At 34.9% G+C, this 12,559-nt stretch overlaps 1 protein-coding gene across 1 annotated transcript in view; it reads right to left on the bottom strand.

Annotated features, from left to right (window-relative positions):
• Positions 1-11,997, bottom strand: part of LOC132103306 (copine-4-like) — a 35,568-nt gene extending 23,571 nt beyond the window's left edge. Inside the window, exons 1-2 of the mRNA XM_059508304.1 lie at positions 11,771-11,997; positions 532-711 (exon numbers count right to left, since the gene is read on the bottom strand). Coding sequence (XP_059364287.1) covers positions 532-711; positions 11,771-11,941 — 351 coding nt within the window. The 5' untranslated portion in view covers positions 11,942-11,997. The remainder of the gene's footprint in view (positions 1-531; positions 712-11,770) is intronic.
• Positions 11,998-12,559: the final 562 nt, after the last annotated feature.

A 12,559-nucleotide genomic window follows, 5' to 3' on the forward strand; every position in this document is an offset into this window, starting at 1 on the left:
ATATTCACCTCTTCCCCCTCCAACCAAAACAGAATTAAAACAAACAACCCAGCTCCTCAGAGAGAAAAGCAGACTTAGAAAGTGGTTTGGTGCAAAAAAATAAACACATGAATAGGAAAACATAATGAATATGGGCATCCGTTATACACTATAGGCTTCTAGCAAATTCATTACTGAGAAACTGCAAATCTTAACCATCTGGCAGAGGATCATGTGTGTGGTTTTCCATTTGCTCAAACTGCAGATAAGACAGTAGCATGGCCCGTCCTTCCCACACTGAGCCAGCTACACATACATCTCACCTTTCAAAATTCAATCAGCCATACAATGTCCAGAAATGCTCTTAACAGTGGTTTGTGTGATTATTTAATCAGGAAGCTTCATCTGATTTGGGCACAGTGCCAGCCCCACTCCTCCCTAACTGTGCAATCAGCAAGATGTAGAGATCCTATTGCAAAATGAGCATTGCCAAGCAAAACTAAAAAAAAAACATAATAATCACATATAGCCTGCTTGAATTTCTATGCTCACTTGGCCCAGTGTGCACTCCATGGCTCCCAGGCAGTCTATTTCTCTCATGCCATTATGACTACTGCTGATGTCGTAGAGCTCATAACGTAGTCGTTGGACCTCTTCAAAGTAGAAGTCCAGGGTGAAGACCTTAGAAAACGTGGGGTTTATACAGCTCCGAATCACCTCTGTCCTGTCCACCTGTAAACACACCAGAAAACAATTATCTACTTGGATTATGTTCAGAATGGCAAATACGACATTTAGCAAATAATGTCAGATTTGTCTTTTTGAGACAACTAAGCCTGTGAAATGAATATTATAGCTAATACTTTTATCATGTTTCGTTCAATTTTTGTAAGGCACGGACTGTATACTAATATTCTATTCCAAACACAGTCTTGGTTCAAGTTGAGCTGAATTCACTGTAGTGGATGTTAGGGAGAGGTTAATCAAGTTAATAGCTTTCAAGAAGGATTTCTAAGGTCAATATTTAATCGCAGGACAAGCTGCTTGATTAGGAAGTAAAAAGACATTTGACAAGTGCTGATACTCAGGACCAGATCAACAGGGAATCAGTGACCTTAAAGAACTGATCAATTTGTACTGTAAAAGCCCAATCCAATTCTATAACCAGCAAAACCAACTGTAGTTGCCTTTCTTAGTGCACTAATGGCTCTCATCAATCTAAACTAAAGTGCACCAAAAGTCCCTTTGGATTGAAACAATCTACTAGCTGACAAGTAGCAGATATAACAAAGCATTTTGATACAGAGGATGCAAACAAACAAAATCTGGTTTGTTTAATCCCTCTCATTAAGCTCTTTTGAGACACCATTTAATCACCTAAAGTTGACTTTCATAATGCTCTTGAAATCAGTAAATGTAATAAATCTCAAAACAAAATTATAGAACCATGTCACTGGCAAATCCCTGTTCCTAAAGAATGTATCTTCCTCTCACCTCATGCAGGTAAAGAAAAGGGTTCGTTTAATCTGACATTCCTCAGCCACATATATGGTTTAGTCTCAGGTGTTTCACTTTCCTCAGCAGCTCAGAGTCTCAGGATTCTGTTCTTTTTCATTTTTCATGCTGCTCTCTGCGAGGGGTAACATCACACTTACTTCCTTTTTTTCTGACAAAGAAGATCTCTTACCATTTAAAAAGATTTAATTATAATGTAAATGCCTGTCTTTAAAATGTATTTCCCTTGTGTAAAGCAGATGTTTATGAACTGTGTACTGTATTTCTCACATGCCATTTGCCATAAACAAAAGCTTGAGTTGCATGAGTTGCATCCAATATGTACAATGTTGCTTCTTAGTGCTTCATTATGGACTGGTAAATTGGCCAGAAGTAACAGTTAAAAGTTAAAAGGCTTTAATAACTGAATTGTTTCTTACAAACATGAAGTTTTTCGCTTCACAAGACGTTACTTGATAGACTCGAGTCATGTGGATTGTGATGTTTCTATCAGCTGTTTGGAGACTCATTCTGACAGCAACCTGTACAGTGTCCATTGTTGAGCAAGAGAACATCTATTGTGAAGAAGAAACACACTTATCTATATCTTGGATGGCCTAAGGGTGTTCCAAGTTCCAAATTAGAACTTCAGAATATTCATATATTCTTAAATAATCATATTTATTCAAACGTTTTTTGTTTGTTTTTTTTTATGTTTACTTCAGCAATAAAATGGTCAGTTTATATAACTCAGGGTGGCCATTTAATGTGCACCAACCATCTGGAGACCCCGCCATTTCTCTTCATTAAGCTCTATAAATATTCGCCTGACTCTTCCAGGTGTTTGCTCTTTATTTGCAGGGGCTTCCTCAGGGCAGCTGGTGCTGTTTTATGGGGAAAGTTTCATACGCCATTCAGCGTTCTCCTGGAGGGAATAAACATCAGTCAGGAAGACATGGACCTCGAAGCAGCTGTTTATTTCTGCTGATGAATATGCTAATAAATCTCACTTAAAGTGAAAATAATACAGTTCTGATTACGCTTAATACACATCCATTCTCTGTCTAACTGTTGTTTGTATTCCGACTCTGCTGTCAGGAAACATCTGCTCTGTTGTACATCAGGCAACTTGTTAACCTCTCAGAATGCTTCTTGTGACTATTCATCAGAAAAGAAGTAATTGCATCTATTGTGTGGCATCTTGTCTAAACAAGTCAAAAACTGGATGAAAAAAACACGAGCTGTAAGAGGATCAGGAGAATCATGCAAATCTTAACAAACATAGTCCATTTTATTGCTCACTGATAATAAATCAGGCCTTACAGGATTTTTCATTAGGAAAATAAAAATGTGACCTGGAACCAGGAGAGCAGGGCCATTCCAAGCCAAGATTTTCATTCATGGATCTTCCATCACACTCCTATACACATCAACAAGCAGATCCCACATGACAATTTCTGGCAAGAGAGGTCTGGACAAGCAGCTTTTCAAAAAAGACGTGTGTCCACTCAGCCTTAGAAAAGTCGCTTTATGCCTGCATAAACAGGGGCCTGAGCTCATCACTAGACCGTGAGGGGCAGAGCAGTCAACACATAGACAGCAGAGCTCTGGAGATACCAATAAATATTCAAGACACCTCTGTTAGAAAGGCTTCTTGTTATTCGGTTGTACTTCATTTGAGCTGCTCAAATGGTGATATATATCAATGTGTTGATCATACAATAATGGTTTAAGGCAATAGTTCAATTACTCACCATGATGTTGGTTTTTATATATATATATATATATATATATATATATATAATCTTATATATAGTCTTAAATATTATTACCATTAAAATACTTTCTATTTTAAAATGTAATTTATTCATGTGATGTAAAAGCTGAATTGTCAGCAGCCATTACTACATTTGGTGTAACACGAGCCTTCAAAAATCATTTTAATGTGCTGATTTGGTGTTTATAAACCACATCGTATCATTATCAATGTTGAAAACTGTTGTGCTGCTTAATATTGTTTTGGAAACCAGGATCAATTATTTTCAAGATTCTTTGTTGAATAGAAAGTTAAAATATAAATATATTTACTTTCATGTTTAATAAATGTAATTAAAAACGTATTACTTATTTACTAATTATTAGAACTAATTATTAGCGAATGTAAGTATTAATTTAAAAAAAAAGTGTGCCAATTTTTGAGGATTAAAAACAGAAATGTGAAGCTTATCATTTTAAACAGGCATTATAATTTTATAAAAACTTGGCAATTATTTGAGCTGTAAAGCTATTTAAATCATAATTTTTACAGTCATTTTAGTATTGTATGGTATTCTGTTGTCATTGCAACAAAGCTATACAAATTAAGATGAACTTAACACACACAAAAAAGTTAAAGTAAGCAGTTTTTCACACTAAATTAATGCTAAGATTCATAGTTTTCTTTGCGTGGCTTTTAAAAGAAAGAATATTTTAACATTTATGTATTGGCCTCATTCAATTCCACCGCAAGGACCTCATAGTAAAAATAAAAAAAAGAAAAGGAAAAAAGGTGTTTCAAAGAAATGTAACCAGCATCACACCACAAATGCTGTCAGCTGTGCTTAACTTCTACTAATCCCAGAATACTGCTTTGACTATGGCTCAGAAAGTTTAACTTTGGTACCAATAACACATTGTTGTGTAAGAATATTGAATGTCTGATCTACTGAAACAGCATTTAAAACAACCTACTATAAATGTTTTCACACCAGCCTTGTTTCTTGTTGTGAGTGTGATATGCCGGATGGAAGTTGGCAAGCATAAGCATATTTCATAAGGTTTCATCACATCCATTCACACACATACAAAACACACACACACACACACACAAGCCACAAATAGCACTGCCCTAAAGGATGAGCCTCAACAGTCAACATGTGCAACATCCCCCATATATGGGTCTAATTGTCCCTGGAAGCCACATTTACCTTCCTTTCTTCACATCTCTCCACATCTCAGTCAAAACGTGCAGTTTCTGAATGTGCAGCCACTCTCATTCTGCATAGTTAATCGGCTGCTTCTCCTCATTAGCCCAGCAGTGGGAGAGAATGGAGGTTTTCTTCAGGGCTAATCAGCGTGGAACCATCTTTCCATTATGTGAGCAAGGCCCAAGTTGGAGGACCGCAGGGTGCAGCAAGAGCTATCATTAATCATTTCAACTACACATCAGCATCTCAAAACTGCTCAGTTTGTTGAATGGCTTTAAATAAGTCCAACCTGTGTGAAGAAACGTTTCCTTCCTTTAACGATCCAGCTGTCCATTTTAAATGAGGCCAAAAGGAAGAGTGACACAACTGAGATCTCGCTTGAAGACCTGTGAAGGAGACGCTAAACAAAGGGTGGCAGAAAAGTGGATTTTCAATAAGGACGATAAAAGGATGGAGGAGGAAGAGACAGAAATTGTGGCAATCCAAATTCAATGGCTTTTTGCGGAAAAAAAACCCTATATTTTGATTAGCACACTATTATTATTAGTCTTAATATTTTTATGATATACTCTATATCACAATGCTTTGTATGCACTCAACTGGACTAGTCGCAGTGTGATAAATGAACCAAATGCAATGCTGTTTATATTTAACATTTTATTATGTTTTATTAAATGTAAATATTTTTTTTCAAATATAAAACACACCAACGTTCATAAGTTTCTTTTTTGTTCTTTTTAAAGAATTCATACTTTCATTCAGCAAGTATGCATTAAACTCATCTGAAGTAACAGTTAAGACATTAAAAATGTTTTTTTTTTTTATGTATCAGGTTCAACGAAAATATTAAGCAGCGCAACAGTTTCAACGTTGGTAATAATAAATGTTTCTTGAGCAGCAAATCAGCATATTAAAATGATTTCTGAAGGATCATGTGACACTGAAGACTGGAGTAATGCCTGCTGAAAATTCAGTTTTACCATCACAGGAATAAATTACATTTTAAATTACATTCAACTAGAAAAAAATTATTTTAAATTGTAATAATATTTCACAATATTGCTGTTTTAACTTTATTTGAAAATGACATTTTAAAATACATTCAACTAGAAAAAAAAAATTATTGTAATTTTTACTGTAATTGTAATTGTTTTTACTGTATTTTTGATCAAACAAACACCTTCATGAGCTTTCTTTTAAAAAAATGTACTGACCCTAAACATTTGAATGGTATGGTAAAGTAAACATTTATTATGGAATAGTACCTACTAGTTCACTTACTATTTTTAAAACATATTAGGAGTTAATAGAGACAATATGAGGAAGTGGCAGACCACTTGTATAAAATTAAAAGCTCAAATCAAAATGCTTAATATTGCATGCATGATATTTCTACTGTTATTACCCTGTCTTCCTTTTCTTTTACCTGATGGCGGTAGGATGACCATTATCCTCCTCATCATGTGACGTCCAAGCTAATTGGATAATTAATGGGCGGAGAGTATAAATGTTTGGCTGAACTGCTCCATCGTACTTCATTTTCGAGTCATTTGCTCCAACCGGTTTTGCTTCTGATTTCTTCCCTTTTTACAGCGTTCCTTGCCCATTGGATGGTTATTTTCTTTGGTTTATTTAATCCCTAGACATTTTGTTATATTCTTTGTAACAGGTTATGTTATATTGAATAAATAATCCTGCTAATCAAACAAGTATGTGCGAATCTCTTTATGTGACGTCGGGAACAAGCTGGCCGTGACAGTACGTGCAGGAAAGTGACTTCAGTAAAAGAAGCATTTGAAACCACTGTTATCTGATTTTATTGTTATTTTGAAATTAATTCTCAAAACACAACATTCATAAGCAGTTTTGGAGAGTTTTGCCTTTCAAAATTCAAGTAGTTGGGAGCCATACTTGCATTCCTGTTACTATAGGAAACAGCTATACCTGGAGGAGTTATTAAAACTGCGTGAATTTACATGATTAAAGGGTAGTATTCAGTAAGAAGTAGGCAACTTACATTACAAACATAACCACTGAATTTCTACCAACACACACTTATAATTACCAGTTTTAAGGCATTTTTAAAATATACCAGTTAGTGAAGCAAAATGCTGCACGAATATGTCCATATCCAACAGGGAGAAACTTTCAAATTCCAGTTTGACTGTGATAAATGAATGATGGTGAAACAGAGCTCCAAATGCAAAAGAGTGTCACTGAAGTTGGGAAGCACTGCATCATAATAAGCCACAGCTCCACTTTGCAAATGCCAATGCAAAAAAAAAGATGAACTGAGAAACGTCCCTCTCAAATTTATGAATACTACAAAAAATGTGTAAAAGTGTAAAAAAGAAGACGTTTACGGGGGAGAATATAAAGAAGAATATATGAAGAAAGAATATATGAAAGAAAAAATGTTTACTTTCTCACTTTCAGAAGAGACATGACATGGCAAATATAATTATCACATACTGTACAGTATATTATAACACACACACACACACACAATACATGTATAATACAATATCATTATACTTTATTAATTAATAGTTTTCTATTTTGATAGATGTCCTACAACTGAATATCCAGAAACTATTTTTGCTGCTTCATTTATTTTTGTGGAAAGAAAGAAAGAAATACTTTTTTTCAGCAAGAACTCATTGAATTGATCAAAAGCGACAGTAAAGAGACTTATAAAGTTACAAAAGATTTCTATTTGATCACAACAGAGCACCAGATCCGCATATTAGAATGATATGTAAAGGAAGACACTATCTAAAGTTGACAATGAAGACTGTAATGGCAGCTGAAAATTCAGCTTTGTCATCACAAGAATACATTTAAAAAAATAGATTAAAATAGAAAACAATTATTTTCAATAATTTTTCACAATATTACTGTTTTTGTATGTTTGATCAAATAAATAAATAAAATAAATTATTTGACTAATAAGTTGTTTAGCAAATACGTAGTAGCCACTCAGATTACCCAAGAAACCACTTAGTAATGTCCTGGCAACATCTTAGGACATTTCAAACACAAAACACAGTATAATTTCAGTGTCTCTTCCACTGGCAAACATCACTGTAGAATGTGATAGTGATGTGAGAATCACTTATATGACATCACTACTCTTGCAGCTACAGACACAAAGCAAGTTTTTTTTTTCTGTCACTCTTTTTACATCAATATCTAGTTATTTCAGACCATGAAATCAGTCTTGATCAGTCTGAGTGAAATCTAGATTGCACCCCGAAGGGAGCGATATGGAGATATGCTCTCCTTATTCAACAGGAGTGCTCCCTGCTCCTGTGATTGGCATTCTGGGTAAATGAAAGAACAGCTCCACCTGCCACAGTCATTCAGATGTGCGAGTGAATGCTGTCGCTGACAGTCAGACTCTCATCTTCAGTTCTGCCTTTTGTCTGATTGTTGGTGAGAGCTGACAGCCAGGGCACTGGGATCTGACACACTGACAGGTCATTATAGTTGTTGGCAATGTAACTTTGGACACAGAGATTTTTGGTGTGTTGCTGAGATAGCATTCATTTTCGGAGAAACTGAGAGGGCGGTGTCAGTTCTCTCAGATCTCAGATTATGAGGCTCTTTGAGTGAAAACACTTTTATTTATTGGTATGTCTCACAAAATACAGTATACAAGGATCCCACAATTTCTGACCAATAGTTTTATAATTACTGCTCAAAATTATTGTACCCCTCCTTATTTGTCCCTTAAGAGCGAGTGCATTTGTAAATTTTATGTGTCTGGCTTCCAGTGTCATCTGCTTCCAGCTATTTTTAGCTTTTCAAAACGTCTCGTTTTGCTTCTTGATATTGCAAACTGGTGTGCCTTACCATATTATTTAACTATGAATACAGTGGTTTGTACTGCACTCCATTTGATCGTTTACTGAACTTTGTTATTCTTCACGTTATTTCCCTACAGCGGCTAATGAACCAAGTCTTGTACATTCACAAAAATGGCTTACTTCGGTGTTGAAAAATACGGTGGATATAATTGCACTCATTTCTAGCCAATAACATATTTTAGACAGACTTAGGAAAGTTTCTATCATTACCATTAAATAATAATAAAAAAAGGTCATGGAAATTTCTATAGGTTAATTGCAGACATTTCCAATACTATAAAATACTAGTATATATTATATATATATATATATATATATATATATATATATATATATATATATATATAACATTTTTACATGATGCATTATATAATAAGAAATATTTACTTTTAGAATATACTTACATAATGACGATGATGATTAATATATTATGATTTATAATAAAAAAATGGGGGGGGGGCTAGGTGTTCAGGCCCCTTTGAAATAATAACAATAATGAAAAACACAAACAGCAACAAAATTCAGTCACGCACACAAATCAAAAGAACTGTTTTGTCTGTGTGTGGGTAAAAAATAGAGCAGCTGTGATAATGGGAAAAAAAAGAAAAGAAAACACACATACACACAGACTGTACAGCAGATGGCTTTTTAAAATGGAGCATGGTTGATCAGATCATCACTTGTCTCCAGTCTACTGACAGCTAATCTAACTAGGTCAGGGAAATCTCTCTCAGTTAATTTCAGGAACATAGATTTTAGTGGTCAGAAGAATGATGAATGAAGCCATGAAGCAAGAACATCTAACTGTGGATGATCACTTCTTGGCATTTCAGACAGTAAATGTTTTAAAAGTGCCATTTTTAATGGAGAAAGATGAAAATATTGAAATGAGAAGTCAGAAAGAGGTTGATCACTGACCAAGGCCATTTACCTTGGATTTAAAGCACACACTAGACTTAGTTGCACAGGTCCAGTGAGCAAAAGCCTCTTTGAATGGAGTTGCCATGCACAAATCGCACTTTTAGCACATTTTCAAGGGCACAACATGGAAACGGCCCAAGTGCATTAGAGGCCCTTCACCCCAGAGAATGACTGCCCATCATGGCTTACTGTCCCCATTCTTGAGTGCTTTCTTTGTGATTCAGAGCATGCTAGATTTGCTCAGAGTGTTTGTGACCATCTCTCTCTGCTTGATGGTGCTCGAGCTCTGAGCAGCTGCAGTGCTGCAGTAGGCTAATCACAGGCAGGGTCAGCAGCAGGTCTTTACTCTCTGTGACTGCTGCAGTTTAAAAGCTTGTTCAGGCACACAGATGCTGTTTCCTGTACTTACACTCATTCAAGAGCCACCACCTAAACAAACAAACACTAATCTTGATCAAGAGTCAACAGACACCCACTGCTGATTCTAAGATTTCAAAACATAACACTATTGACAGACAGTATGTTTATATATATACGATATATATATATATATAGTTGTTTTCTATTTTAATGTATTTTAAAATGTCATTTACTCCTGTGATGAAAAAAAGCTGAATATTCAGCAGCCATTACTCCACTCTTCAGAGTCACACGGTCAATAACTATTTCTCATTATTATCTCATTATCAATGTTGAAAACAGTTGTGATTAAAAAATTTTTTGGAAATCGTAATACATTATTTTTTCCAGGATTCTTTGATGAACAGGACATTCAAAATATCAACATTTATATTAAATTGATATCATTATAAATGTCTTCACTGTCACCTTTGATCAGTTTAATGCATCCTTGCTGAATAAAAGTATTAGTTTCTTTATTGACCATAATATATAGAAATAATCTGTTTCTGAACTTTCAATACCCCAACCCAGTTTTCTCCTCTCACAGCTCCAGGTGAATGAGAGATATTCTTGGTAGTGAAATACAGACCAGATTTAATTAACACTGTCATTCTTCAGCTAAAGATTTGATGATGACTCCCAGTGTACAGTTGGAAAGTGAGAGATGAGCTATCAAACGCAGAGAGAAACTATCACAGTAGGATAATCCTCTCAAATTAGATTAAGTCAAAACCCACGGAATATGAAATTTAAGTAATTAGGACACTCAATACAATAGCATGCATAAATGACATTTTCAGATTGAGTCTGACCCATAATAACACTGAATACTGGAGGAAACAGGTTAAGAGGTATGAAGAGAAATGCAATCACGACTGCGATAAATCACATTGCTTTTGTTTGTTGTGCTAGAAATGTAAACTTGCTTCAGGCAATATCAGAAAATCTAAATCTCATGATATTTCTCTCTTATTAGACATTAGCTAATAGCTCATAAACTAAAAGTTTTTAACTCTTTGAAAATTCTATGGTTTATTAGCTTTATTTATGACATTAAACTGAATTTCAAAAGTAATCCCATTTAAAATCTCTAATGTTTGAGTCTCTGTGCATTTTGAATTCTAAAATTGAATACAGCTTGATGCAAGAAGCTCAGCTAGCGGCCCTTAAAGAACAAACAGTGCAGCTGAACAGAAGACGTTCTTCTAATGTTCTGCATATTGGGATTTCCAGAAAGAATGAAGAGGTCCTTTGAGAAAAGGTACGAAACTTCGCAAAATGAAGATTTTACAGTGTGGTTTCCTTCAGAGACACACGCAAACACACAATCAAAGAGCAGAATCACCATAAATGAATATGTGAATGTCTAATGAGATTGAGAGTGGTGAGAACAGATTCCCACTGGTGAGCTGGCAAAGTCTTCATAACCTGACAGAGAGATTTCTCAGGGAACATATGTCGCATGCTTCTCTCACTCATTCACACACATGCATGCTCACACATGTTCATGTACATATATATATATATATATATATATATATATATGCATTATTATATAATTATTTGGATAACACACAAAATATGCATTGTCTCAAACTATACTTAAGGGTTAGATTATGAGGCAAAATATAGATGGATTTAATGCCCTAGTGCATCTATTAAAAACAAAAACTAATAAAAATGTTTAATGTACAATTAAAAAAATTAATACAAAATCAAAACTGAAAAACTGAAAATATAAAAAATAAGAACTATATTTAAAAAAAATTATATAAACTATAATAGTATATCTCACTGACCACTTCACCAATACTTCTGTTTCACAATGAAATTGTAAATATTGATATAGGAAGCCCATGAAATATTTGGAAACATTATTCAGTAGTCTCTTAACTTTGGTAGGGACATTTCTATACATTCATACCCAAGCCTAAACTCATGTGAGATACAACGGTGTGAAAACTGAAAGAAAACAGCAAAGGTATGCGTGAAAAAGGCACAAATGCAGCGAAGAATCCACTGATATGGTCCCCGAAAACAATTGGCAGACCTTATCAGCTAAAACATTATTTCATTTAGACACTTAATTAGAAATTGTATGCATCCAACACATCTTAAACCCATAAAAAACAAACCCACCTCCAACCACTGGCCATGGGACTGCATTTTGATGACCACGCAGGGATCTGGCTTGGAGAGGGCATCCCTGTCTGAGATCCCTTTGCAGGTGACCCGCAGCTCTACTTTGGTCAGGCAGGGGCTGTTGAACAGACCCAGAGAATTGGCTGCAGACTCATAGATGTCACTCATGTTTCAAGAGATACTTGTGCTGAAAGGGAAAAAAAACAGTAGTTTTATTATATTTTTCATTTAGATGTCAATGTAATGTGATTTATTATATTTAACCATTTTAAAATATCACAGATATACAAGAATATGTCCAATTGACAGCTGTGAACTGTAAACCAATGGTATTCATTATGTAACATTTTTAATTCAATTAAAGTTGATTGACAGTTTTAATGTTTCTGTATTTTTGTATCACAAGATCAGTGGCATAAAATAACAACCAGTTGAAGTCAGATAATGTCTTAACTTTTTTTCTGTTTAAAGACTGCAAATAAGTCTGATTTCGATGCACGGTGGATATTTGCATATTTCAAAATGTCTAGTAAAGAAAATAAATGTGTGATTTGCTACAAAACGGCCCATAATTTTTCACTGTGAATGTATTAAGCCTGTGTGTTTATAATGAGACACATGTGGGAATCCTATAGAGACAGTAATTTATTGAGCTGATGTGTGGGAAAATTTCTAATCAGAATCCGCCAGCATCCCAGTCAGCTATAATATAGAGCAAATGAGCTGCGCTAACTGAAATTACACAGCGTATGTGGAGACAGAGGGAAAAGGAGAGAGAATTCTGAG

Source organism: Carassius carassius, chromosome 24 (genome assembly GCF_963082965.1).
Source record: "Carassius carassius chromosome 24, fCarCar2.1, whole genome shotgun sequence".
In the NCBI taxonomy this organism is placed as follows: domain Eukaryota; kingdom Metazoa; phylum Chordata; class Actinopteri; order Cypriniformes; family Cyprinidae; genus Carassius; species Carassius carassius.